This window comes from Empidonax traillii, unplaced genomic scaffold (assembly GCF_003031625.1).
Source record: "Empidonax traillii isolate 1590-97213 ecotype Southwest subspecies unplaced genomic scaffold, ASM303162v1 scaffold8:size5222938, whole genome shotgun sequence".
In the NCBI taxonomy this organism is placed as follows: Eukaryota; Metazoa; Chordata; class Aves; order Passeriformes; family Tyrannidae; genus Empidonax; species Empidonax traillii.
This window is the reverse complement of record NW_020955201.1, coordinates 2,215,626-2,243,518: the sequence shown is the minus strand read 5'-3', so window position 1 is coordinate 2,243,518 and position 27,893 is coordinate 2,215,626. Positions and strand designations below refer to the sequence as shown.

Below are 27,893 nucleotides of genomic sequence, written 5' to 3'. Positions count from 1 at the left end.
GCAGCTTATATGTCCTCTCCTTATCTTCAGCATTGTCTGACGCAAGTTCTTGCCAAACAGGTTTTGCTTTGCAAAATCTCCATGAGGAAGCTCAGCAAACAAATCCACTGGCATAGCCTTCTGAATTCAAAATCAGAGGGCTGATTCTGGCATGGTTTACATTTTCTGTTTTAATTTGTCATTTGGTTTGGATGAAAGGTTAATTGCGTTTTCTCTTAATATATTTAATATACAGTATAACAAGCAAGCTCTAGAAATGATAAAGTCATTTGTTAAAAAACTCAGCTACATCATCTTTAGCCATTCATGTTCCCTTCAGAGAGAAAATTAATTGTTCCAATCTAGTAGGTAGAAAAGAAATACAGCCGACAAAGGGTGAAATATGAACATCAATGGTAAGTTTCAAATTTACCCTATTTATTTGGAATGTAAGATCTCATGACCCACTAAAATTCAGTTCACAGTGTTTTATGAAAAATAATGGCTGAAATTGAATGTCTTAATTTACATTTAATGCAATTAAGAATGGTTTAAATTATGACTGATGAACAGCACACACAGATGTCAGTCAGTTTCATCAGAATAAATTGAAGTCAGTGTCAATGAATGCTCCACTGATAAATCCCACTTTACATAAAATTAATAAAAATAAGGAAATATAATCCTTAGCTAATTGCAAAATGTTCTGGAATTCCCCTGAATTTTGGGGGGGGAAAGGGAGTGTAAGTAGAGAAAGCCACAAAGCAGCATGTGGAGAGTGATTTATTTTCAAAGGTGCCATGTGAAATCGTGTAATGGTCCAAAAGTTTACTACAAAGGGTGTTTCTCTGCAGAAATACCTTGCTTTATTGAAAAGAGTCGTGGCAGAGTGAGAAAGACGCCTGCGACATGCAGCTGTGCATGATCACAAAAGCGTGGTTCTCCTTGCCGTTTCCTGGGAAGGGAGATGTTCTGTGCCTCCACACAGCAAGCAGCACTTGAACGGGCATTTCCCTGCTTTTGCAGATTACTGCAGTTTACTGAGGACCTGACTTACTTTCACCAAACCTGGTACTAGAAAGACTTAGCCCATAGTATTCAACCCCATGCAGTAAATACAGTGCAAATACCATTTAGTGTTCTCACATGTACAGTGTCAGCTCCTCCACACAGGCATCATCTTTCAGCTCTCTCTTTGCACAGAGCCTAGCACAGCCGTATTGTGGCTCACTGTGGATCCCCTTAAATACTTTCACAGTATGGAAGATAATTTTAAAAGAACTAACAAAATTCAGTCTGGTTTATAGAATATTTTTGAGATAAAGCAATCACCAAACATTTGCTAAATGTTTCTCATGCTAACACATGAGGGCAGCTTTCATTCTCCATTCTGCATAGAGGAGATATTGTTGCTTTCTAAACAAATATTAAATACTCAAACCGTTTTTTAGTCTGTCTTCCAGAAGTAAATGTAGGAAATTATGTAAGCTCAACATTTGGCTTACAAAGTAGTTATGGAGTGGTCCTGCAGTCCTAGTCCACGGCAAAAGGAGAGATCCAACAAATACTGAAGTCTGGAGGCTTTTGAACATTTTTTCTGGAAGGAGCACAGAGGCTGATTTTAACAAATCTAAATTCTAAGGGTAAACAAAAATTCTTTCTGTGGAAGACCAGGGCAATGCAGGAAAACATTGAGCTTCCTCATCACAAATGCCTACACAAGCTTGTGGTGATCACAGCTCTGGAGGACAGGGTCATCTGACAAACATGAGCTGTTCCCTCAAAGTTTCAAAGTTACGCATAAACACTTCTTGGGTTTGGAGATTGTGGGTTACCAACCATTTTTTTTGTGTATACATAAAGGCAAACACCTCTGAGACAGTTCCATTTTTAGATCAAACTATTTTCAGCCAAGATACAGTATATCTTCTGTCTGAGGGAAAAATCATAATCTTCTAAGACCAAGGCACCACAGCTTCTAAAATGTGGAAAAATACAATTTATGATGTTAATGTAACTAAACCTCCCAATAATATTTTGCGGTTAGAAGATTTTTCATGGGGCAATTTTAGAATGGGTGGCAACAGCCCAAGTTTACATTGACACTTGAGTGTACATGGTATATATTTTATATATATGAATATATATATATATATACTCCTTAGCTCTTTCAGTATATGCCTACTCCCCATTGTATGTCTGTTCTGTGATATCAGATTAATCAAGATGTCTTAATTGTGTATTCTCTCTAGGTGCGGGTATTCATTCTCTGTATGTTAAAGAGTTGAGTGTCCTACCTGTCCTTATACAATATGGCCACTGGGCCAATCTCTGCCCTAGATAGGTCAATTGAAAAACATATTAACCTAAGGGAACTGGAATGATTTATGCAGCTCCCTTCTGGTGCCCAAAAGCAAAGGGACAAAAGTTCAGGCCACTGTAGTGTCCTGCAGTCGTGCTCACACTTTCTACTCCTGTGACATGTTTGCCTACCATGCCAACCTCAAACTCCTGGGCTTGCATTTCCATAGCCCTCTCCAAAATCAGCCACTGACCCAAAAACCTTGGGAAGCACCTGCCACCAAGAGATGCCAAGCACTGTCTCTCCCCATTCAAGGCCATATCTGTGCTTTAGTGAAGTCTCTCATTCCCAGGTGTGGATCGCACAGCCTCAAACACAGCTCATTTAATTCTTGCCAGAAACTGAAAAGGCACCAGTCTGAGCACTTACCTAGGGCCAAATTCTCAAAATGGAGATTCCCAAGACTGCAAATCAAAAACTGAGGTATGTTCAAAAGTGCACTCAGAATTGCATGCAGTATTAGTACAACGTGTCTTTGCTATGCCCTTATTAACTTGTAGATATATAGTGTAATTTATGCTAATAGACTGAATCCCAAATTTACCCTTGCTGTGTTAGTTACTTTCCTAGAAAGTACAAATGGCACACTGTTAGCAAAGAACCAGAAAAAAACGGAAACAGAGGGCAGAGGAGCAGCCCCTGGTTATGCAGCCCAGCCTCCAATGTGAAGAAAAGTGCCTAATATTTTATTCTCCTTATATTTTCTAATGCTTTTCCAATTTAATTTTAAATGCATAGGGCTTCATGTGATGGAGCTTCTCTGCTTCCCATGAGAAACTGCTACAGAGCTGTATTATGTATTTTGCTGTCAGGAAGCTTTTCCTGATTCTTAACCTAAATTTTTCGTTTGTTAACTTCATCCTATTACTCCTACTTATATCTCTTTTGTCAGCCTAAATAACTTTCCCACCCTCATTTGATAGCTGTACCCTTCAAACATTTGTAGCATGCCATTCTGTCCTCCCCTTATATAGTTAAGCTACACATATTTTGGGTTAACCCTTTTTTCAGTCATTCTTTCCATTCCCTTACTCACATTTGTTATTCTTCTCCACAGTTTACTCTTTTGTTCAGACCAGAAAGCAAATTATATTCTATATGCATGTTTCTCTTGAAAATAAATGCTATGCTTTTGCTAGCTTGCCTCCTGTGTCCACAAATTTTCCCTCATGAATGCATACAGAAAGGAGCACAAATGAAGGAGGCAGGATTTGCATAGGCATGTAGACTGCATTGGAGTGACACAGAATGCTAATAAAACTGGTTTAAATGGTTTTCTATGTACATTTTTTTTTCCATTTGACTTTAAGAGATCATCACTCAATGTTATTTCTTAAACTGAAGAATCTAAGGCGAATGCTTTGACTTGATTTTAAAGACATTGAATTTTTTCTGCTGGTATAAATAGTATGGACACAGTAAAAGTACTTGAGAGAGCCTAATGAACCATTTCTTACACCCCATTACCTTTAGTCTGATATGACTGAGAGTACGGGCACTAATTATCCTCTCTTTCACAGGCACCGACATAGATCTACAGTAGGTCTTAAAACACAATATTCCATACAACTCTTAGCAGTTTCTCATATAATACATTTCTGTATTTTTTCCTAATAGAAATTTAAATTAGAGGCATGCCACTTTCCATCTACCTGCCACTTATATATGTTTTATGAACAATTCTTTAAGATTATTTCCTACCAAAAAAAAAAAGTGCAGGTAGCACACGGCCAGTCACAGGGCAAGTCCTAAAAATTAAAGGATTTTTCTTTGAAAGGAGTGAGGCACCCATACTACTCTAATGATGGAGAAGCTCAGCACAGTGGAGACTCGCATAGGAAGGCTGCCAGTTGAGGGAATCAAGGGAGTGTGAGATGAGCACAAGATCAGAGCTCATTTCCCCCAGGTCCCTCAGAGGATGGAAAATTGCTTTTACTAGTTTAGCTCTGCTCTTCTGTATGAGAAAAGAGCGAGGAGCAAGGCTGATCTAGGGGGACAGGAAATCATGCATCGCTCTGCACTGCTTTGCATTTTGCAGATAGCCTTGCCAAGGTGATGCAGGTGCATCAGGAGAGGTGTATGCTCTGTCGTTGCCAGTGACTATGCTTTTGCAAATTACTTGTTCTCCTGTTGGACTTCCCAGGCTCAGGTAATGTGAAGAAGCTTGCCAGCATGCTCCAAATTCTAGCCTTGTTGATCCACTTGGAATGCAAAGTGTAAGACACCAACACCTCACTGCCCTGGTGTAAATGCTGCTCCCAGCTGGAGTGCTGATTTGCACAACCGTAACTGAGCTTGAACCTTTATCTCACGTCAGATGGAAGATGAAGTTTTTCGCTGGTTAGCAAGGAAACACTTGGAAACATATGAGCTGCATATTGGGATGCAGATGGTTCTATAAGACAGTACATACATTTATAAAGGAGACATGTAAGGTCATTGGGAACCATCTGCTTTAAATATTTAAATGTCCCTACACTGAACGTATGAGTAGTTTTGCCCTGGACTTGTAATATTAGCCATCTACCAATTTTTTATAATAACAGTGAAACAAAAGAAAAATGGGAAGGTGGGAGACAAGGCATGGCAACCAATTTACAACATCTGGGCCCTACACAGCAAGCTCAGCAACAACGCAACCTGTCCAAGAGCAGTTTGCCCTCTATGCAGTGGCTCACCCCCCAGGAAGAGCACATCTTTTGGAGGTATCCTAGACTCCTGTGCCCTGGACACCATGCTGCTCTGACCTCAGAGGAGGGCAGGCACTAGGCAAGCTAACTATCAGGAAATCACCATCCTACTCCCCCTTGGACAGGATGTTTCCATAGAGGTAGGATTTTCAAAGCTCTTTTCCTTGCACTAGTCCGTAGTCTAACTGAATACTGGGGAGCCATGGCTCCAGAAATACCTGCCTTTGCTGACTCTGCACTGATTTTGCACTTTCTTTCTGTTAACCCCAGTAACAAACCTAAGCAAACCTGCTGTCTCCCCCTCTCTGCATGTACCTAAATAAACCCACTGTCTCTCCATCTCGTACTCCTTGCATGGTTTGAGAGCTGTCCTTGCAGGCAATCATGCTGGTGCTCAGAGAAAATCACAACTTTTCACTGCCCTAAGTCCAAGCTATGCAGACCCATGCTTTTTCTCAACACAAAGATAGTGTTAAATTGCTTTGGCCCTCTTTTTCTTTTCTGAAGTATTTTCCACCAAAAGGAACCTTCCAGGTGGAGAGAGAGGAGCGGAAGAGCTTCTGAGAATGCAATGGTGTCCCAGCCCTGACTCTGTACCAGCTGTACCTCTGGAGCCCACACTGCATTGCTCCCTGGAGTCTCCCAAGGAGGAGCAATCCAAAAGGATCCACATATTCTGGGTTTAGTTCCTTATTACATCTCCTATAAATCAATGTGGGAAGGCAGAGAGCACTACCTTCTTCCCATCTACGGGTTTCTCATCTGGGTGTACCTTGGGCTTCCTGAGCCACTATTCCAGTCATGTTAGCTAACACCATTGAAGAGCCATGCCATGCTGGGACAGAAGGCCGAGCTGCTGCTCATGCCTGTGCCATCAGCAGACCAGTTTCTTCATGCATTTTGCATCTTTTTGTCCATAATCTGAGGAACAGAATCAACACAGCAGTTACCAAATTTTTAAATGGTCATCCAGATTCACACCCTTTGCTGGGAGTATACATATACCATATGCATCATACTTATGGCATATACATTTGTATATATTATTCCTGAGGTCACATTTTCCCAGAGATCTGTCACTGCACTACAGTCTTCTTCTTCAGTCTCTCTGTCAAACATATGCAGGTATGGGGCTTAATTAATTCACCAGGACAGATGGATCATTTTTGATGGTTTAAATCTGTTACCAAAAGAAGGAAATCTGCTCTATTACTCTCCTCTAGAAAGGAGTGAAGAATAAAACCATGACCGAAACCATTTATGGATGTATTTAAATCTGAGTCTTTCTCTCTCAGACTGCCTTGGACTATAGGAACAGCTCTGCCTGCAGTTACTAAAGCCTAGGATTGGACCAGGATAATCTCCTTCCCAATCATGAATCCTGCAGTTTTACTTATGAAAATGACAATTAGTTTTTGATGTTTTTGCGTTTCACTGACATTATTATTTAGAGCCTTGCCTTACATTTGCTGAGGAGAAAAGACAAACTTAACTACCTTTAGGGAGCCCCCACACTCTTCCAAATTCTTTCTGAGATTGTTTGGTTTAGATTTTTTTTCTTTCCATTTTCCCCAGGAGACATTAGTCTGTGTCATTACAGACTCACTATGTCTAGCTTCTTATCTTCATTTCAGCATTTCTATCCCCTTTAAAGATCCCCTTACAAGTATTACTTGCATCATCTTGACAACAGTTTTCAATTCAGAGCAACAATGTGACTTCTTAATGAGATATGTACATCTATGTATTCCTGGATAATATTCATAATAAGCCCCAAATTGCTACCAAGGGAAAGAGTGAGGAATCTGGAAAGAAGAGGAGAGAAACAACAAAAAACAAAGATGAAGAGCCTAAGTGTGAGAAATAATTGCACCGCTCTGCTCACACAATTAAAAAGCATATCAGAGGAAAACAGTTACATTAGCTTGCTGAGTGCTTACAAGAGTTTTAAAGCTCTACAGTCAGCTCAATTAAAAAAATACCCTAACAACAGCACACTGATTTCTAAAGCAGATGACATTCTCCAACAGCCTGAGATGGTCTCTGTGACACCAGCAGCCACCACCAGCACCTCCTTCGCTATCACCTCCTCCTTTCCTTGTCCTTCGGAGCGTTATAGACTACCCAGGATGATTTCATACTGTCAGAGCTCAAACACAGCTACTCATTTTCTGGAAATCAAACAGCCCAGCCTTCCACTTTCTATGGCAACAACAGTGAGCCCTTAGCAATCTGACCTGCTGAGGAAAACCTGCTGTTAATTAAATGTTAATTGCCTTAATGCAGTTTGCATTATGTGGAAAAATGCAAGTTATTTTAATCTGTATATTAAAGAAAACCTCTGAGGCTTAAAAGGCTGGGCAGAAGCACCTTACAAAATGACAAATATATATTGCTCTTGCCCCTTTGGTATTAGAAGATATTCCTATGAGTTTAATAGAGGTGCTGTTCTATTATTTTTCAAACTTTCAGGTAGCAATTGTTTCAGACAATTTAATTTTATTTCTGTGACAATCCCAAATGCAACCCATTTTGAATTTAAGATGCATAGATTTCTGTAATTACTTCAATTATTTATTTTTATTTCAAAACACATCAGAAGCCAGGCCTTTCTAATTTCAGCAAACATAGTGCGGGATTTGATTGAAGGATTTCTGGGTAGACACAAAGTCCTTTGTGTTGCCCTCTTTGTGGCAGGCAGATGGTTGGGCAACCATCCTCGGAAGGGCCACACCATTTGTAGATAACTTCCAACACCCTCAAGGAAATAGGATTGGCTGCTTCTCAACTCCAAGTGTTCCTCTAGAGTAACCTGTCTCCCTCCTGCAACCTACTGTTTAAAAACATCTTGCCTTCTCTAAAACTACTTAGCACCTGGGCAAACAGACCTTATTGCTGCAGCAGTTTTTCTGCCAGCTTGGCCCAGGCTCTGGGCTTTCCACCCCCAAAGCTAAGGTGATGGAGAAGGGAGGAATTAGAAAACAGAAAATCCTTTTTGGTGTACCTGGAAACAACTTCTTCCTAGCTGCTTACACTGGCCAAAATTCAGTTTAATGACTGGTAGAGTCTGAGCTCTACTAACCAGCCTTTGGAACTGGGAGATAGGTGATGTATCCCTCCAGCCTTTGCACTGTCCTCACTTGCAGGACAGTTATGAGTGCTTGAGTCTCCACAGAAGGAAGCTGAGAGCTACCAAGAGGTATGGGCACAGGGGTGGGAAGGGTTCCTGGCTGGGACTGGCTGGATATGTTACAATGCTTTTCCTGAGTTCATTATTGTATTTTAGCTTGGACTGCTGCAAACGTCTGTGCAAGGCATTGCAGGTGATGCAACAGAAATGCAAACACAAAAAAAATTGGCTTATTCCTATTAACTTTTGGCTGACTCAAGAAACAGTGTGGATGAAACAAGGTACACCACAATGGAAGATTGTGCAAAATCACTGATCATGTACCTAAGTTGCCCGAACTGTCTTTTGGAAAGGAAAAAACTGTTCAGGGATGTAAAAGACAGACCTGATAGCACCAACCACAAATGTGTCATTCTTCTTCACTTTTTTAACTTATCTGCAATTCGCAAAGGCAAAATGTCAAAGTTGAATAACAGTAATGAAGGGTCAGCCGCTTTGCTGGTGCAAATGGGTGTAAACAATGAAGCTGATGAAGTTCCACCGATTTACACCAGTAGCAAACGCCAGTTAAATAAGTTGCATCTATGGTGCAGTGGTCTCATGGGGATGTGAGAATACTGCATCTGTGATTTGATGAAAAGCCATTTATAGCCTCAGAATTTAACACCTAGAAAGGAAACTACCAAAAGGAAGAAGCCAGTGGAGGTGAACCCTATTAGGGAAGTGACAGAACTGCCAGTACAGCCAAGGGGCCCAGCTAAATACAGAGTCAGCATCTGTCTCAGAGACCTGAGCCTCCCTCAACCATATCTGGATTTGATTCCCAATGTTTACAAAACTGGGGAGTGTCTCAGTGTTTTTAGACTGTTATGTACATTATTTTTCTCATCATAAAGCTGCCCGTGTAGAGAAAAACACAGGACTTCAGTAACAGTTACCAGCATGATTTGCTTTTATTACCTTTCTGTTCAAGACCCTTGTTTCCCCTTGTAGCATGTCAAATTGCCCCCAAAACCATATTATACAGCAGAGAAATGTCGTTCACACTTCACTGGCTATTGATTTACTTTACTTATTGGCACAAAATCAGCCTGAGATAAACATTTTGTCCCCCATTTCCACTATTGTAAGTGATACAATTCATTGTGAGATAGGCAAACCCCAATGTGCTGGGTCACAATTCGACATGGCTTTCTAATCAATGTGTGAAAAATTACCTAATGAATAATGGGTTGCACATTTCCACAAACAAATTAACCAGGGTGAGACTGAAACTAATGATTATATTTATCTAATGTAATTTCACATCTGTTACTAGAGCTAGTAATTTTTTTTCTTTTTTCCATGGCATCTTTAGAATTACAGCCTGGCTTTTGAGAGACAGACATTTCACATCCGTTCAAACAGATTATGTTCAGATTTATTAGATACACACTTTTAAAACCACATTATATTTGGGAAGTTTGTTATTATTTTACAGTACTTTGTGGGAACTGAACTGCCCTTTGAAACACTGTTTGGTTCTCACACTGAAGCCAGGGTCCTCCAACTGACAACACGTCCCACACAAAGAACAACAAAAGTCATCTTTCTCATAATATACAGCCAATTGTATACCCTGATAATTTTCACCAGAGTTAAGTGAACATTATGTACAGATGAAAAAGCATGACAGTGGGAAGGAATCTCACAGACTTGTTCTTTATCTATTCTTAAAGTTGTTTTGCATCTTCCTGGTGATCGGTTTCATAAAACAAATGTTCCTGGAATCTGACTGCTAACTCCACATGGGTTCAGAAAGTAGCTGGAACCTGATGTGACAGTATCTTCTCAGAATGGGGAAAGCAATTGGCTCTGAGGCACTTGCTTTCCAACTGGGTGTTTTTATTCTCCAGGCACATGAAAATGTTTTGCTTGGTCTGACTAAATTTTCTTGGCCACCCTTCCTGGCCTCCAAAATATGAGGCATTAACTTGTCTGTCCCTGTCCCAAAAGAAGTGTTTCAAAGAAGGGTTTGTAAGACAGGCCACCAGGGACAGACAAAGAGGACAATGCTGCAGTTTCCTTCCATCCTGCTGCTGGGGCCTGTATATGCTGTCACATCCAAGCAGCTTGCAGTTGTCTTTAAAGATGTTGCAAGAAAACCAAAAGTCTCCAAGTGATGTCACTGCTTGAGTCAACATTATTAAACAATTTCACAACCTGTCTCAGTCGTGGTGGCAGCTTTCATAAGGATTTATTATCCAGAAAGAGAAAAAGAGAGGGGGCTGTGAGGTTTGAAAGTCATTGTACCGAGAGTTTAATTATTGTATTTTTCACTGAAGTTGAAAGTATTGAGGAAAATGTAGCCAATTTCATATTACCTCATTTGATTAAAGAAGTTGTATGATTGTTCAGAAAGTGCAATTGCCATTCAGCACAGCTGAGCTGAAAAAAAGCTTTTTGACTTCACATCCTTAATACTTGGGGATATTTCATAGCCTCATTAGATTAGCTAAATAAAACTTGGAAAATAAAACGAGCTTTATTCTGAAGACATTACAGTAACTGATTTGACTGACAATTATGAGGAAGTCAGTGTATGTTTCTATTTGGATTTGTGTGTGAGTGCTATTTTAGTAGTATACATTTTTCTTACCACTATTAGTAAAAGTCCCCTATACAACCATGTCATATATCGGATAATATGTAACTTCACAGGTGAATTTTCAAACCACTTTTACAAATAAATAGAAAATTATTTTTTATTAGAGTTTGATACAGTATCACGTTTATTATATTGACCAAGACAGGCAGATATCCTGCAGTTCTGCACCTTATAAGCCTACAAATACTGTTTTGTATTTGGCTTCTTTGTTGAGAAGAGAGACTTTAAATGTGTATCACTACAAATGCTTTTTTTTTTTTTTTAAATTGCAAATATCACTCGTTCCTTTTCATGCTGGTTCCAGAAATAGATGACCTTGTTCTACTCAGAAGCTTGTGGGACAGCTGAGGAACATTCTGTCTGGGTCAGTCTTAAACTGTTTGCTCACAAAGCAGACCTCTGGATCTCTTGATTTGGAGACTCCTTATTCCACCAGTTACAGAAGAGATGGTCTATGTACTACTAGCACACTACTTAAGGAAAAAAAAAGCAGGTTGCACATTTCTACAGACAAATTAACCATGGAAGCAGACACTAGCAAGTGTCAGCCAGCCTGGCAGTGGTTGAGTTGCATCCTTCTGTGGAAGCACCTTCTGCAGGAGCTTGTTAATCCCAACCTATACAGTTAAGGACTCTGATGTAACACCTGAAGAAGAGTGTTCATGACCTCTGCAGTGTGAATGAACTGGGCTAACACCCAGTGCATCCATTGCATCTGTAGTCAGATCATGTAGATTGGAATATATGCTGCCACCAGGGTAGGCAGGAAGTTGTGTAGGTGCCAGGCATGCTCCTCTGTGCCGGGGGAGCTGAGCAGCTCAGCAGTCACCACCTGGTTCAGAGTAACTTTGATGAAGTTCTGGGGCATGTGGGATGGCAGTCCAAAACCAGTATGAAAATAGAGCACAACGTACTAGTACAAACTCTTGAGTCTGCCCTGTCCCAAATACTTGATTGCCTAAATGTACCATTCCTCCTTCTTTTCCCTACCCTGAGCATGATGACTGTAGTGTGTCCTGGATGGCCACAGTCTGCAGAAGCCACACCGTGAGAGGGCATCTCTTTGTTCCTGAGGACCACAATGACAAGGACTGTGAGCAGACATTGGTAGAGTTGCTTGGGGACTGAACTCAGGAAAATGTTTGATGATTGATGATAACAAGCAACCCATTCAGTGTACTCACTCAGTTGTTTTTACTTCTCCTTTATCCAGCATATTTGCTTCAGTTAATGCCACTTAGCCTAAGTTAGGCTTACTCAGTCCCAGAGATATAACTCAATAGAAGCAATTCCTCTTTTAATAATAATTCACTGATTGCTGCACAGACATTTGTTGCTAGAGAAAGTAGGGAACTCTGTTGACTGAAGGACACAAGGAATTTTGATGGAAACACAGTGCAGAACTGCCCAGAGGGACTCAGAGCATTTGTAGTGAAAACACACTTGACAAAATCAAACAAGCATCTACTTCTCTAGCACAGCCACTCTGAGTTTCAGACTGAGTCCAGAAGGAGGTCACACTGGAGAGGCACAGCATGACGACAGTCTCCATGCCTGTTCATGATAACCAGGCTGCACCATTTGTGTTTCTCATTTTCCCTCTGGTAGAAATTTCTCACTGAGGGTTTTGACAATTTTCAAATATTGTTGTGGAGAGTGTGGCAACATGAAATGAGAGTAGTGCACAATGATGCAGTAAATAGTTACATTATTAGAAAGGCAGATGCTGGCATTGAAGCAGGGTTGTTGGCCTAAAAAAAAATAGATTAGGAGTGAGAAAATAGAAAAAAAAATCTGTGAGAAAAAAAAATCAGAAGCAGTAGATAGCATAATAACATTCATATGCAAGCAAGGTTTTCCTGTGGCAATGTGAATCAGCTCACATGCTAATATGACCAGTAAATAAACCGTAGTAAGATTCTGGAATTGATATTATTACTCACCAAAAACAACTCCAGGCCACTGAACTGTGTCAAGGATTACATTTTGGACTCCAAGCCCTGATACTGGAGCCCACTAGGCAAGACAAAATCCTGCATCAGTGTTTGAGTCACATCAATCTGTCTATAGACAACCTAAATTCAACATAAACTTGGTATTTCATATTTCCCTTAGGCTTATTCTTGTCACTCTTGAGAGTCCTCAGAAACACGTGCTGAGTGAGTGCAGGGACACTGGTGAAATTTAGGACATTTGAACATGCTATGATGGTACCATGATGAACATGCTAAATGGTACCAGCAAAGCTGCTACAGCCTGTTCTCTCACTTAGGCAATTGAGAGGAATGCAGTCTCCTCACCTTGCTGTGAAAGCTGTTGCCCATCTCTTGTGTTTGTTGACCCCAATCAATTTATAAACTGCAGTTTGAATTCAGCCCATAAGAGTAAATTTTAAACAATATCTGAGGATTTTCTACATTCCTCCAGAGTCCAGTGACCCATGTAACAACTTGGCAATCTGATATTCAGAAAGCCCAGGCACCAACAACTCCAGCATAAGGCTTGAAGAGTTTCAGCAACCTCTACTTCAAAAATCAACCCTGACAACACTGATGCAGGCGCTCAAATGAACTGTGAATATGCACAAAGGCAAACTCACCACTGGCAAATGCAGGAGTGCTGTTGTAATCCTGGATAAAGCCATGGTAAGTGAGAGCCACTTGTTCTCTAGGATAATGCTGTAAAGCAGAACAGTCAAAAAGCAGTATGTCAGCTGTCAGGGCTTAAATGCAGCACCTTGTAAGTCTGTACTACATGCTGCATTATGGATATTCCTCCACAGGAATGCAAAGGGAGAGAAAATTTCATGCATTGCTTTCTTGTGCGTGGCAGCGCAGACTAAGAAATAAACAAAGGCATCCCATGACAATACTCCCAGACAATGTTAGTCTCCCAAAAGCTGTGGAAGTAATGGCCTGGCCCAACCTGCAACTACACTAGCCATCATGGCTCAGCTATAGTGCAAGTGGGACTTTTGACCGCTTTTGCCAGTCAAGCTACTTCCCTGGGAGAATGTATTGAGGCAAACATGACATCTTCGGGATTTTCTGCTCCTGTGCAGACTCTAATACAAGGCAAGACCAATTAAAACTGCCCTGAGTAAGTAGAAGGAAGAAGTCTTTTGCCACTAAACAATTTGCTGCTAAGTCAAGTGCCAGATAGCTTGAATTTTTTCTGCCAGTTTGGAAGTGAGAAGACTTAGATGTAACCTAGATATATCGAAGTAATTTCATCGAGGTTCATCAGTCAAGTGGCATTCCTGATGACAGACTGATGGAGATGAGAATGAAAGGCATAACCAGGAATGGTACTCCAAATCCTTTTTCACCTGGCGTGATTCACACAGGTAGCCAGAAGAGTGTGTGATGTGTCAGAATCCTTGAGGCCTCACTGAAAGCAGGCATAGGCTGATAGATAATCTTTCACATAGAGGGTCCTAAACTGCTTTACTCATAAACTCATTCTGAACCTAGAGGTAAAATATAAGGACCAGGGTGAGTTTAAAGGTGAGATGGGAATTTGTGGCTCTCTGAAACAACTAGACAACTGCAACGTAAAAAGTGGTCAGAATCCACACAGGGCAGCTAATGGGAAGCAAAGGTTTGTGTATTGCTATGGGTGATAGATAGAACAAGTTGGGAGGACATTATTTGATAAAAATGCGGAGTTTGATAAGAAGCTAGTGAAAGTAACAAGAACACTTTGAGGGAAGACTTAGGTACCAAAACATTAAGATGCTTTTTAAAAAAATACCTGCAACACTGGATGCTTTGATATAGTAGGTAATGGTGTAACCAGCTGCTGTCAGAGTAATAACATAAAGAAGGATGTGTATGGAAGGCATCAACAACTAACAGGCAGGCTTTGTGTTTTGGGTATAATTGACTGACTGTAGCATCCATGAATGAAATCTCTCAATTTACACCCTACTGGAGAGGCTAAGAGAGGAGGTGATAATGAATGAATGACTATTGGAACAGTTTATTGTAGAATAGAACACGAATCATCTCCAACCAAAATGAGAAAGGTCTGATTTAGGTGAGGATACAAAGCACATGATAAGTAGGTCAGAGGCAGCAGCTTCTTGTGTGACATATGAAGAAAGGCAATCAGGTAATAACGGAGGGTCCTGCATCCTTTAGAAAGCATCTCCATTGTAGCTGTCTCTAACTAGACAGAGTCCCTCAGAGCCCAGTAGGATTCCCCACACTGATAGGGATCTGTCCAGGCATAGCTTGGGCAAATATGAGCTTAAAATTGCAGAGGAGGTAAAGTAGAGAGGGCAAAGTGACAGTAATATAAAATATAGTGGAATTATCTTCAGATATTTCTTACAGTAATTAAAATTTCAAGAATAAAGCATGAGTCATTTATTTGCTACCAAGACCTGAAGAGAAGAATACAAGCTGACAATGAATACAATTGTGGGTGTTAATTACTGCTTAAAATAGACACAAAGATTAGAGCCACAAACTGCCGCAAGTGTAATTTTTTATTTAGTAATTTAATATTCTTCTCTTTTCATTTCAATGCCTTTTTATATGTCTGACCTTCTGTGGACTTCTCATTTTGTTCTCCAGTTGAAAGAGCAAAGCTGGTTAATTTCTAGTGACATTTTGTAGCTGTGTAGCAACTGAAATACCTTTTTACCCTTGGTTTGTTTATAAATCTGAATTCAGTGGATATCTTCCAAGCCACCCAAGCCTGTATGCTGGGAGACTGCTGAAACAAGAGTCTGTTCCCTCCCAGGAACTCCTGAGTGGAGTGCATCTTGGTCTTTAGAGCCCAGGGGATACTGAAGAGCACCATAAAATGGCTGTAGCTGTGGCAAACAGACCACTTTATACCTTCTTCCAGAGTTCTGCTCTCCCAGGGTTTCATGACTCACATGAACTGTGACTATGGCACAACCAAATCTTTCAGATTCAATGACATGGGGAGTCTTTGTATCACAGCCAAATTAAGTTTTGCCTGACTTTGATATAAGGCAGGAAGCTCAAAATCACAGCCTTCCAATACATAGGAATTTCATTATGAAATGATGTTTATGCCTTGAAACAGGGGCTGGTGCTTCCTTTTAATTATTAGACTCCAAAACCAGGGGAGGTTGCTCGAAGCCATTCTGAAATGCTCTTTAAAAAGTTAGCAACAACAACAACAACAACAACAAAACAAAACAAAACAAAACAAAACAAAAAAAAAAAAAAACACCACCCACAACTTAAAAGGTTGTAAAGGAGCCACAGGGAATCACAGCTGCCACTTAAATTACATTAAAGGGCAATAAATTGAAACCAGTAAAAAAGAAATGTGTCCTTACAGGGTGCATTGTCAGCTTATGAAATTCACTGTAGCAGGAGGTCAGTGAAAGAAAGTCTATAGTTTGTTTTTTCCCAAAGTACTTTTTGGATCACTACCATGATGCTTCCAGTGCTGTGAGAAAAGGCTAATCAAACTTCATACTCCAAGGCACAAATTGTCTATGGGGGTCAGGAGACAACGTCACCCTCACAGACAGTGTATATTAAGCATATTCTGCATTTTCCCTCTTGACCTTCGGAGGAGGGTAAGGATCTCTGCAGAATGGTTATATAATCTCCAAAGGCAAATTCTGCACAAAAGCCTCTGGATTCCTTCCTCCTGGGGAGGGATTCTCCTCTGGTAGGTTTCAAAGCTTCTGAAAGCATAATTTTAGCTTTGAAAAATGTATTTGAGCATTAGCATTGATGAATGATACAACATAAAGGTGAAGCAGCACTCTTGAACCTCAAAGACAGTCACAGGAGAAGCTGAAGCAGATACAATTTAGTGGCAAATAAGAGAGGCGACCTCCCGCCCATACCATTGTACAACATCCAGGTGGAAGACACACACGATCTGTGCGTGAGCCGTGGCTGTGAGGAGCATGAGAAAGGAGACACTCTCCTGCCATTTTTTATTTGAGGAGCAGAAGTCAATCTTACAGAGGGCCTTACATGACTATTAATGCAGCCCCTCAAACACTAAAATAAAAGTTAACCAAAGAACATCCCCTCCCACATCCCAGGCAAGACCACCCCCTTTGGCTCTTGCTGCTATTCTTCTTGTGATGAGGTGAAAAATTAAAACTTTGATGTCCCTACTCTCTCCCTCCGCCACTACCTCTGTTTTTCTATCCCAGTTGCATCACTGCATGGGTGGTGATTGGTTCATGATGTTTACAACAAGCTTGTGCATCCTACGTCTGCTTCTCTGAGTTAAGCTATGGCTGTCAGCTCTCCAATAAACTGTGGACACATCACAGGTGTCCATAAAGTCAAACTGGCTCTCATGCCCAGGCTCTTACCTCATCCATGGCTGGATGAGCCGTTATGGCATGAGCTGTGGCTTGCCATTTGAATGTTGTTCATGTATGGCCCTCTTATCTCTTGAAGAAAACAGAGTCTCCAGAGTGTGAGAAAGCTGAGTGGTAAGGCAGTTTTGGCCCCCAGCCTTGCAAATCTTCACACCTGCATGTACTGAACTCAATGCCAGGTCAGCATGGCCTTTAAAGGCTGAAGGATCAGGGCTTTTGCTTCGTTGTTACTTTTGCCTAAGCTGTAAATCTATTATGGCAATCAAACAGTTGAGATAGATATGTAACATTACAGGTAACTAATTTCTAAGGATTCCTTTCCCTTTTCCAGCAGTTGAATTTTTCCTGTATTTATAGTGCATGTGACAGAAAAACTAATATTCTTTTGTTCTCCCTGTCATCTCTGTGCTGAAAGGCCCAGACCAACCACCCTGAGCTCAGCTCTCATGGCAGGCAAGAGGTGGTCGTCTCAGTGTCAAAGATTGTTTTAAAATAAAAGTGATCTCAATTCCAGCATTGGAAATTAATGTCAGCTCTCGTGTTAATAATTTAGAAAATACATGCCAAATCACTGGTGTTCTCTCAGTTCTCCCTCAACACAGCTGCAACCTGCATTAGGCGTTAGGGCAAATGGATACATTTCAGATGAGATATTTGTACTGAATTATTAGAGTAGTCCGTATTACAAAATTACTAATAAACATTGCTTCTGGCTCAATTTAGTCTGAACTCAGTGAACCTAACCAGTGGTGAGAAATCAAAAACCCTGAAATACCCGATGAATGAATCTAACTAATCAAGAAACCCTGCAGGAAGTAGATGCCAGGATTAATGAGCCAGTGGTTTCACCACGCCATGCTGTTATTTCTTCACATAAATGCCCTCAGATGAGATTACCTTTGTCATGAAAAGGAGAAAAGGAAGGTTACATACTTTCAACTGACAGGTTAACTGCCATACCTCCATTACTGCAAGATACATTTTCATGTGCAAAGATTTTTATTCTGAAAAATGAAAATTTAAAGACCACAACACAAATTAAACCACATTTTCATTTCTAAGAGCAGGGATCATTACTGCTAGTACAATAATATAATCCATTCTGCAGTGTTACCTGATCCCTTGCCTTGCACAAACTTTCTTCCCATATTAGTAATTGCTCAGTGATTGCAATCTCCAGCAGTGGGTAAGAGCAGATTCTGCCTTCCATGGGGATTTAAGCAGAGGAAGGGAAGAGAGAGAGTGTGTCAAAACATTTCATCAAGAGAGCAAGTGAAAGGTTCAGTGACATTATCTTTATGTATATTCCTTAGACATTAGGGGTGATGTTGTGTTTAGAGAGAAGTATAGTTACATGAATATGTGCCAGTGTGGAAATTAATCCAAATATAAGAACATAAATCTCAGTCTACTTACACACTGGGTGGAACTGCTTAAGGAGAAAATGCACCTTAACATAAGCAAATAAGCCCAGCTTGTAACAGCGCCAGTGCCTGGTGTTAGCTACTTAGTCAGTAATAGGCTAATTGTTATTCAGCATAACTGTTCCCTCTCAATTTATATGGAATTCACTCATTTATTTTGATCACTTTACGTGAATGAAGCAAAGCTGTTCATGTTGTTAGATAGAACTGCTCTGTGCTGTTTAATTTTTATCTTTTAACATCAGCACGAGTGAGATTTTATAATAAAATAATTCACACCCAACCAGTAATGTATGTGAGTGAAACCTGTGGTCTCCTTCCTTTCACCCACGTTAAATACATAAGAGCATCATGTTTGATGTTTTATGTTGTAAAGCTTCAGCAGGTGTTAAGGGTACATATAATTTCAAAAATCACCAGGACTCAGAACACAAAGAACTATTGCTATGGAAACAAATCAAATTTTTATCAAAGTTGGTAGGATCAAAAAGCTTTGCTCATAAGCAGGACTACAGTTGCATTAGAATATGGAGGAAATGGCAGACGTTTTAGGAGTGAGCATTAAGCCAAAGGACATTTGTAAGGCCCCTTCCAAAGCACTGCAATGTTCAGTGTCAAGAATTGGATCTTATAGGCTGTGTCTCAATCCCCTGCCCCCAGCCAGAGCAAGCGTTTTTCTCCACCATTAAAAAGTACATATTTTTTAAAGATCTTCCGTACCACACTTTATGACATTCCTATATCATAAACCTGTCTTGCTTATAGTAACATAAAGCAGCTGTAAAAATTGCATGCTTGTAAACAACCTTCCATACATTTGGAAGAAGTAGAGTGAGATTTGCACTTTTCTGCATGAAAGTGGAGACCTGTTTGCCCTCCTGGCAACAGGAGGCCACAGCATGGGGGGTAAGAGGCTGCTGTGGAACTGGGAAGACCAAGGGATGTCCCAGTTAGGCTGCCATTCCCATTGGTCCGTGCAGGGTCAACCCTGGGATAGGGAGGCTGGAGGAACTCTGACCAGTCCTGCCCCATAGGCACCGTGTGACCACACCTTTCATGGCTGATCTAAACTGCTTACGAGCTTGAAACTCAGTTAAGCCTGGGAACAGAGGGGCAGCTGCTCTACTCAAGGCTGGGCTGGGGCATACAGGGAGGGCTGCAAGGAGAGAGAAGGACATGGTGACTTCTTATCCCAGGTGCTGCCATGGTGTGGACTGTGTTATGAGACCTATCTTGCCTAGCCTGGACTATCTCAGGTTGAGCATCCTGGGTTGTTTCAGCACCTGCTGGCTCCTGCAGAAGGGTGCAGGGCTGCTTTCTGAGGTGACCCCCAGAGGACTCACTCACGGTCTAGATCACCAATAATTTATTCTGCTTTTATTTCTTTTTTAAATTAAATATGCATACGTAATATGCACTTTGGAGCAGGCAAGGACCCTTCTGCGGATGCCTATGGAGCCAGGCACTCTCAGGTGTGTAATTAAGAGGTGTGTAATTGATGTACAAGGAGAAGAGATCTCAGTGCATTGCATAAAAGGCAAGGGCGAGGGGGGAAGAAATATAAAAGAAGCCCAAACCTGGCTTTACGATGCTTGCCGATGTCCCGCAGTTCTTTTTTCCACTGTGTCAAAGTTTGCCTGTGAGTAAACCAGGAGTTTTCTCTTCTGCGGGGTTTGCTTCTCCAGCAACCATGCCCCCATTTCACACGTGGAAAAAATGAAGCACCCTTCCGCTGCCTGCCTGCCCCACTGCCTGCTGTCCCACTCCCCCACACCCCTCGCCCCTGCCCTTCTTCACCACAGAACTTGTTACTCGCAGTTTAAAGGCCAACCACAGAGAAAGATTAACAAAAGTTTATTAATCATGAAGTATTAAAATTGTGACAAGTGAAAGGCATCAATGCAAAGATAAGCAAGCAAACTATCCCCAAACTTGTGACAAAGGACTCAGTGAATACCACAGAAGGAAGTCCTGTCTTTTTTTTTTTTTTTTTTTTTTTTGCCTGCAGTTGAAGACACCTCTCATATCTCACACGCCACATCAAAATCTATAATTCTTCATATCACATACTGAAAATGATTTTATTTATCCATTCACATTAACTTGATATAAACGTGTCCGGAAAAGTCAAGTAATATGTTTTATATTAGCTCAAACATTTATTAAGTAACCCAAAATTCAATAAATAAGCACAGACAATAAGTTAAAACATATCACGAATCGACCAGTATGTAACAAGAATGCTTTATCTACACAAAACATCCTATTTCACATCGTTTGTTCATTCCTCCAGCGGCCCTGCCCTCCGGCGGGGTGACCGGCACATGCAGGCGGGCGGGCCGCGGGGCCGAGCCGGGCCGGGCTGAGCCGTGCCAGGCGGGCCAGGGGGCGCGGCGGCGCCTCCGCCGGCGCTGCGGAGGGACAATAGCAGCAGGAACGTAAATAAATGCGTAAATAAAGGTAGGGAGGATCGGCAACTCAACTGTCACGAAATCAAAGATCCGAAAAAGGGAAGCGCTCTTGCGCGCTTATTTTTTCCCCCTTTTATCCCCTTTGTGTTTTACAAAAAGAAGCTTTTGATTTTTTTTTTCCTTTTTCCCCCCATCTCATTCGCTCTCGCTCAGTGTTTAATCAAAATGGATTCGATTCTCTCGGGGGTCTCCGTGCCGTTTCGCGAACTCGCCCGACCGCCCCCCGACGGCGCCCTCGCAGCGGAGGAGGCCGGCAGCAGGTCGCCGCACCTAAATAAACCATAAAAATTATGAAAACAAAACGAAAAATGCATTTCTTTGCAAAGCCAAAGCCAGTCGGGCGCCTGGCGGGAGAGTCGGGTCTTGGCGACGAAGGGAGACAGGGCTGGGCTGGGGGCGGCCGCGAGTGGTCCTGCCGCCGGGCGGGGCGGACCGCGGGGCACGGGGGTGCGCGGGGGATGCGCGGGGGCGGAGAAGGTGTTGGGAGGGTCGGGGAATGTTTCTCGGCCCACAAACCAGTCCATTGGCGTCTGATTTCAGATCCTGAGTCGACTCCCTGCTAAGTCGGGTGGGAGAAGGCGGGGGCGCGGGGCGAGGCGGGGGCGCGGGGCGAGGCGGCGGCGGGGGCGGCGCGGGGCGAGGTGCCGGCCATTAAGTGAAACTCATGGAGACTGTGTGCTCTAGTGCTTTGCGGCGGAGGGAGGCGATGCTGGTTCCCCGCCACACGTCGCTGCTGTCCGGGGAGCTGCAGAGCTGGGGCGAGCCCGTCACGTTGCTAGGGCCGGGCAGGGAGGCGGGCACCATTCCGGGGAAGGCGGGCTGGTAGAGGTGGGATTGCAGCCCGGCGCCGTTGGAGCCCGCCAGGCTGTTGGAGAGCCCCATGGAGTTGGGCGGCGGCCCGGCCGCCAGGCTGCACTGGGACAGGGATTGCGCCATGGCTTGCTGCCGTCCCAGCGCCGGCGGCAGCGGCAGCTGCGACACGCCGGGCATGGCGGCGGCGGCCCAGCGCGTGTCGTTGGCGTGGAAGGAGCACAGGCTGTCGCCCATGGCGGCGGCGGCGGCGGCGGCCGCCGAGGGGAACTGCGGCAGCCCCGGTGTGGGCAGCAGCGTGCCCGGGGCGCGGAACACGTTCGTGGTCTTCTTGCGCTTCTTCCACTTGGCCCGGCGGTTCTGGAACCAGACCTGCGGACGGCGGGCAGCGACACGCTCCGTTAGCCACCACCACCCCCCGCGGAATCCCCGCCCCGGCTCCTGCCGGCCCCCCAGCCACGAGCCCCCTCCAGCCGCTGGCGCTCCTCACACCCGCAGTCCCAGGCGTGTCCCCGTCGTGGGTTAAAGAAACTGGTGCAACTTTTTATAACGAAACCAAGCGACGTGTCCCTCCAGGCACTGAGCCGTCTGCGGTCTCCCTCCCCCGGCGGGAGGCTCCGGGAGAGGAGCCTGGCCTCTCCCCGAAAAAGAAATTAAAAATAAATAAATTAAAAAAAAAAAAAAAAAAAAAAAAAAAAAAAAAAAAAAAAAAAAAAAAAAAAAAAAAAAAAAAAAAAAAAAAAAAAAAAAAAAAAACACCACGGCTCCGACCCTGGCGTGGACGCGCTCCCGAGCCGCCATCGGGGTCAGCTCTCTCGCCTGGTGACGCCAGAGTCCCAGGGCAGGAACCCCCCGCGCCAAACTATCCGCATTTGGGTTTGAAAAAACACAACAAAACCAGAGATGGTTCAGGTGAGTGGATGCCCGTGGTAGCACCGTGTCAGGGCTGACTTGATGGGTCTCGTCTCACCGCAGCCGAAAGCAAGCGAGACAGTCATGAGCCGGGAGAAACCGCGTCCAACCTGAAATCCAAAGGAACGCACTACCCCGACCTGCCGCATTCCACGATCTCAGGCTCCGTACCCAGACTGAGAAAGGCAGATGCCCATTAGCGGGAATGAGCAGCCGTGAGGGAGCTAAATATTATATGAATAATCGAAAAATCGTTTTCAATTATGTTTTAGGGTTAATAGTTAAATTGCGGCTACAAAATCTTTTTATGTTTCATGGTTTGCTGGTGGTGCAAAGAATCTCCATCGGGTCTGATCGCCTAAGCTCATAGCTATGCTGCATATGCTTTTAAAATGTGAATGTTTCCAGTTGAAAACTAGTGCATGACAGATTAAAATGCAGGGAAAACCTGGGGGAGATTTTGAAAATGCACACATGACAACTCTAGAAATATATTAACCATGAGCATTTTGCAACTTTGGACTCCTTTTAAAATGCAACTAGCCCCTGAAAATTATTAATACAACAGTGAGAATCTAATGGAGTTTGGAATCTAAAAATCTACCTTGATGATTTCTGCTGTTACAGTAATATAGACATACTGTAAATGTATTTTAAAATATATAGCCCATTTAATTCCCCAGCTATAAATGGGTGATAGAGAGAGAAAGCAAAAGAGAGGAGAGAGAATGTAATTTTTGTTTTTCTTCCTCTCTCTCTCTCTTTTTTTTTTTTTTTTTTTTTTTTTTTTTTTTTTTGAGCAGAAGCTTTATGAAGATCTCATTGGAATCCAGCGGATGATTAATGTGAAGATTTGGTAGGAAATCTGGAGAGCTGTATTAAAGCTCAGATCTCAGGTTCATTTCGATCAGCCAGCCGTGAACTCTGGGCTGAATTCATTACACTTTAATAGTGCTGGGAGAGGAAGAAAATGCAATTTCTCATTCCATTAGAAAACTAGAAAATACTCTCAGCTTGTCCCCTATTAAGATGTGGCAGGTGACGGGACCATTGTGGGGGACACGGTCAATGGAATTACAGCACATTATTTTTGTTCATATAAAATATTGGAAGGCAAGCCTGACTGTGCAGAAGTTATTTCACTGATTTGGTTTTTATGTAAATAAAATATTGAAAGTTAATTAATCCGTGCTAGAGACTAATGATTATGCTTATTATATTGCATTTGATCGCGTAATTTGCATGATTCTCGCATTGCTGCTTAATAAGCCATTCTGGGTTATAAATAATTCTGAAATTGGTTTCTAATAATGGCATGCTATAAAAAGAATGGTTTTATTACAGCAGCCTGAAAAGCAGAGCAATGTCAGATGTGGAATTGGAGTCCCGTTTAAGCATCAGCCACTTTAATAATTATTTAAATGTATCATATACATTAAATACAGATCTAAAATGAAGAAAGTGGTGATTTATCCTGGCATCTAAAACCCTTTAAAAATATATACAGCAGCTATAAATTAAGTATTTGGAGCATCCCTTAATCAGTGTGGAGCCCACGTACTGGAAGGAATATGTAGGCAATCTGTTAACTATAAAGAAAACTGTAAAGTACTCTTTTAAGAACATAAACCAATTACTATTTAATTTAAATTTGGTCAAGGAGCAGTGATACATTGGATTGTGAAGTAAATACATTAAATAATTTTTTTCCTTAGATTACATAATGTTAATCATTTTGAAATGTTAATTAAGAAGGTTATGTTGATCTGATTACTTTTTAAACTACAGAACATTATTGTAAAAAATATTTAAATTGCCACTCTATTAAACTGTTTTTATCAGCAGTCTCGAGCTATTAGCGTTGGTTTAAGATTATGCCAAGGCCATTAAAACACTTTGTCTTTCTTCCTACGAATTGCTTTGATGTGCTGTTAGAAAATAACTGTTTCCATTTTATATTTTACTTCATTTACCACACTCCTAATATTGAAATTGGTATCATTAACCTTTGGGAAACCCAATAAAGTTTAATAGACCTCGTTTTCTTTTTTTCACAGAGTCAGTTGTCCAATTATATTTTATTTGTGAATCTAATTTCTTTCTTAATTTAAACTAATTATAGTTCTGTGAAGACAGAGTCAAATTGTTTTACTTTTTAGAAGCAGACGTGCTTTTTCTGTCACATTCAAGAATGGAATCTGTTTTTGTTAATTAAAACGTTCATGTAGGGATTTCTCCTAACGTGTCTTTATTTAGCTGAGGAGCCTATGCTTGCCGACAGGGATTTTGAACAGCAACTGCGGTAAGGTGCGGCAGCAGTCCCGGCTGTACTGAGCTGGGATGCACATCCCACAAGTACTTCTACTGTGCAGGCTTTCATTCTTGGGAATGGACTCTGCTAGAAAGTCACTAAAATAACCTTATAAACACAAAAGCCACATCTGAACAGTGTAGCGCTTTGATGCCTCTACCCCTTCTTCTATTTTTGTTTACATTTAAATAGTTTCCTCTGCTCCTGTGTGCAGATGTATATACATTTGTGTGTGTCTTTGCACCTATGTAGATATATATACTTTAGAAAACAAAGTACACCCTAGATGCTGAAGACACTCGCTACCCCCGCCGCCCTCAGGCTTTTTAAAAGCCACTGAGGGGAAACTCCGAGTTCAAGTACAACTGCCTTTTACGTAAGTGCCTTTTCGTGAGCCGATGTGCCTTCCCGCGCCCTCCACTCCGGCCCTCACGGCCGGGGTCTGTGGCAGAAACCTCTTCCCAGCCGTGGCGCGTTAGTGCCGCCGGCAGCACCCTGGACAGCGGCCCCGCCGGCAGCTCCCTGGTCCGCGGGCCTCGCGGCCGCCGCCACACTCCACTTGGTGGAACAGCGGTCATTACCCGGCGGTTCGGCTCGGCTCTTAGAGCCAGGCTATTACGAGGGCTGAGATTCGCTCCTCTAAGGCTGTGCCTCCGCGGACTTATTCCTGCCGTGGTCGGGCCGTGGAGTTCAGCCCGTGCCCCGCTCGGGACCACTGCGCTGTAGGTGGGGAAGGTAGAGGACAAGGGGACACCCCAAGGCGACAGCTTTGCGGAAAGAGGGGCGAGGGTTGCCTGGTTTCAAGGCTCCCCGGCCAAACTGTTGCTTTCAGGGCTGGATTACTTCCCTCGCCGTCGGGCTGAGCTTTGGGTCACCCACCCCCCGCCCTGTCGTGACTGGACTCGCCGCCGGCCGGCTGTGCAGCCGTCGGTGAGACTGGGGAAGGGCCGGCGGGCACTGCATGGGGGCCGCTTTTCATACCTGCACCCGGGACTCGGTGAGGCCGATGCGCAGGGCCAGCTCTTCCCGCATGAAGATGTCCGGGTAGTGAGTCTTGGCGAAGCTCCTCTCCAGCTCGTTGAGCTGCGCCGGCGTGAAGCGGGTGCGGTGCCGCTTCTGCTTCTGCTGACCCTGCTGCTGCCCGGCCTGGCTGGGGTTCTGGCCGCCCTGCTGGCCTTGCTGCTTGTCGGCGTCTTTGGCGCTGACGGCTAGGGAGCTGGGGTTGGATCCCACCGTGGTGATGTCCTCCCCTGGCAGCAGGGTGGTCCCTTCCACCGTGTCCGAGTTGGGAGCCATGTCTCCCGGGTGTCCCCCCGGATCTGAGCCCCCTACACCCAGCCGACACTTCACCGCCTCGCGATGTCCCAGCAGCTCAGCCGCATCTTTCATCCCTGCGGAAGCAAAGGAGCGGCAGTCACTCCCCTGCTGCCAGGCATGGATCCATCAAAGCCGCTTTTTAACGCACTGAGCTGGCGAAAGGCATCCAGCCATCGCCACCGCCTCTGCCGCGCCGGCCCCCAGCTGCCCGCCAGATCCCCAACCCTGCTCGGCTCCGAGACGCACAGAGACCCCGGCCCGGCGCAATCCGGGCGGAGGAGGGAAAACTTTACACCGAGCAGCTCCTTTTCCTGCTGAAATAACCAGCTCCCTGTCCGACCTCCCCATGTGAGATGAGGGGAAGGGGAGGGAAGAGGGGGGGGCAAGTTTTACCGGATTCAACTTGGGTTTTCCAGCGAAGCTGGTAAGAGAAAGAGACGGAAAGAAATAAGGCTCGAACCGCCCTGCTGCGGGGAGCATTACCTCCCCGACAGATGCGCGGAGACCTCGGTCTGTCTAGCTGATCTTTCCCCTCTTCTCCCTCCTTTCCTCTAAACAAACTCAGGAATAACCATCAATAGATAGATACAGATATTTCTCTTTTTTAAAAAAAGGAAAAGAAGGAGAGAGAAAAGCGAACAGGAAGAGGCCATCCAGAACTCCGTAAACATCATCAAGCTCATCTGTCCTAAAATAATAATAATAATCATCATAGTAATAATGTGTAGGTATATATACAAAAACAGGGGAGAAAAAAAATTAAATGATCCCGTAGATCTACATACTCCGTAGGTCTTACTCCCTCTTCTTTTTATGTTAAATCAAATTAAACTTTAATACAGTACAATTACTTTTAAAGGAATTAGCCCATTTAGATCGCATTAAGGTAAAATAAGGAACAAATTGTCAATTTCCTGCCACGGCATCCTCCCCGCTCGCTGTCGCCGGTGCAGCCGCCGCGGGGCGGGGGGGTGCCGGGGGAAACTCACCGAGACGGGCGTCCAGGAGGTCGGCGTGAGACAGCATCGCGCACCGCTCCAGGGCGAAGGCTGTTCCCCCCCAAATTTTAGCGGCCTTAAGTTATTTAAAATAGATATAAGATATGAGATATATATATATATATCGTCTAAATGAAAGAAAATTCGGTGTGTGGTTAAAAAGGGGGTCTCTTGCATTATAATGTCCTTTAGAGAGACGGGGAGGTGCTTAACACTTCAATGAACCCGTGAGCAGCTCGGCGCGGGGACCAATCAGGAGGGCAGCCTGCAAATGTCAGCGCCCGGAGCGCCCCGCTCCGCCCGCCCGCCGCCCGCCCGCTGCCGCCGCCCCGGCCTCCCGCCGCCCCAACCCGCCCGGCCCGGCCCGGCCCGGCCCGCGCTCCCTTACCCTGCTCCGCTCGCCTGGGCCGCCCGCCTTCTCTCTCTCTCCTTCTCTTCCAAGTGCACATTAGCCACACTCCTCCCGCTCCGGGTCGTCCCTGATTTATTGGGTTTTATTGTTTTTAAT

At 43.5% G+C, this 27,893-nt stretch overlaps 1 protein-coding gene across 2 annotated transcripts; it reads right to left on the bottom strand.

The window, feature by feature from the left end:
- Positions 1–20,405: 20,405 nt before the first annotated feature.
- OTP (orthopedia homeobox) lies at positions 20,406–27,522 on the bottom strand. Of its 2 annotated transcripts, none has more exons than XM_027882662.1 (3): positions 27,377–27,522; positions 26,052–26,461; positions 20,406–22,219 (listed from the first exon to the last, which is right to left on the bottom strand). In XM_027882662.1, the coding sequence occupies exons 1-3, from the start codon at positions 27,411–27,413 to the stop codon at positions 21,689–21,691; spliced, it is 978 nt and encodes a 325-aa protein (XP_027738463.1). In that variant the 5' UTR covers positions 27,414–27,522; the 3' UTR covers positions 20,406–21,688. The 2 variants fall into 2 exon arrangements, with proteins under 2 accessions (XP_027738463.1, XP_027738473.1); XM_027882672.1 differs by lacking the exon at positions 27,377–27,522 and adding an exon at positions 26,871–26,950.
- Between the last annotated feature and the right edge of the window lie 371 nt (positions 27,523–27,893).

Excerpts from the sequence above, each read along its gene's own strand:
- OTP (XM_027882662.1), bottom strand. The coding sequence starts at position 27,413 with ATGCTGTCTCACGCCGACCTCCTGGACGCCCGTCTCG. Across the intron at positions 26,462-27,376 it reads CCTCCTGGACGCCCGTCTCG|GGATGAAAGATGCGGCTGAG; the intron begins GTGAGTTTCCCC and ends TTGCTTCCGCAG. Across the intron at positions 22,220-26,051 it reads TCACCGAGTCCCGGGTGCAG|GTCTGGTTCCAGAACCGCCG; the intron begins GTATGAAAAGCG and ends CGCCGTCCGCAG.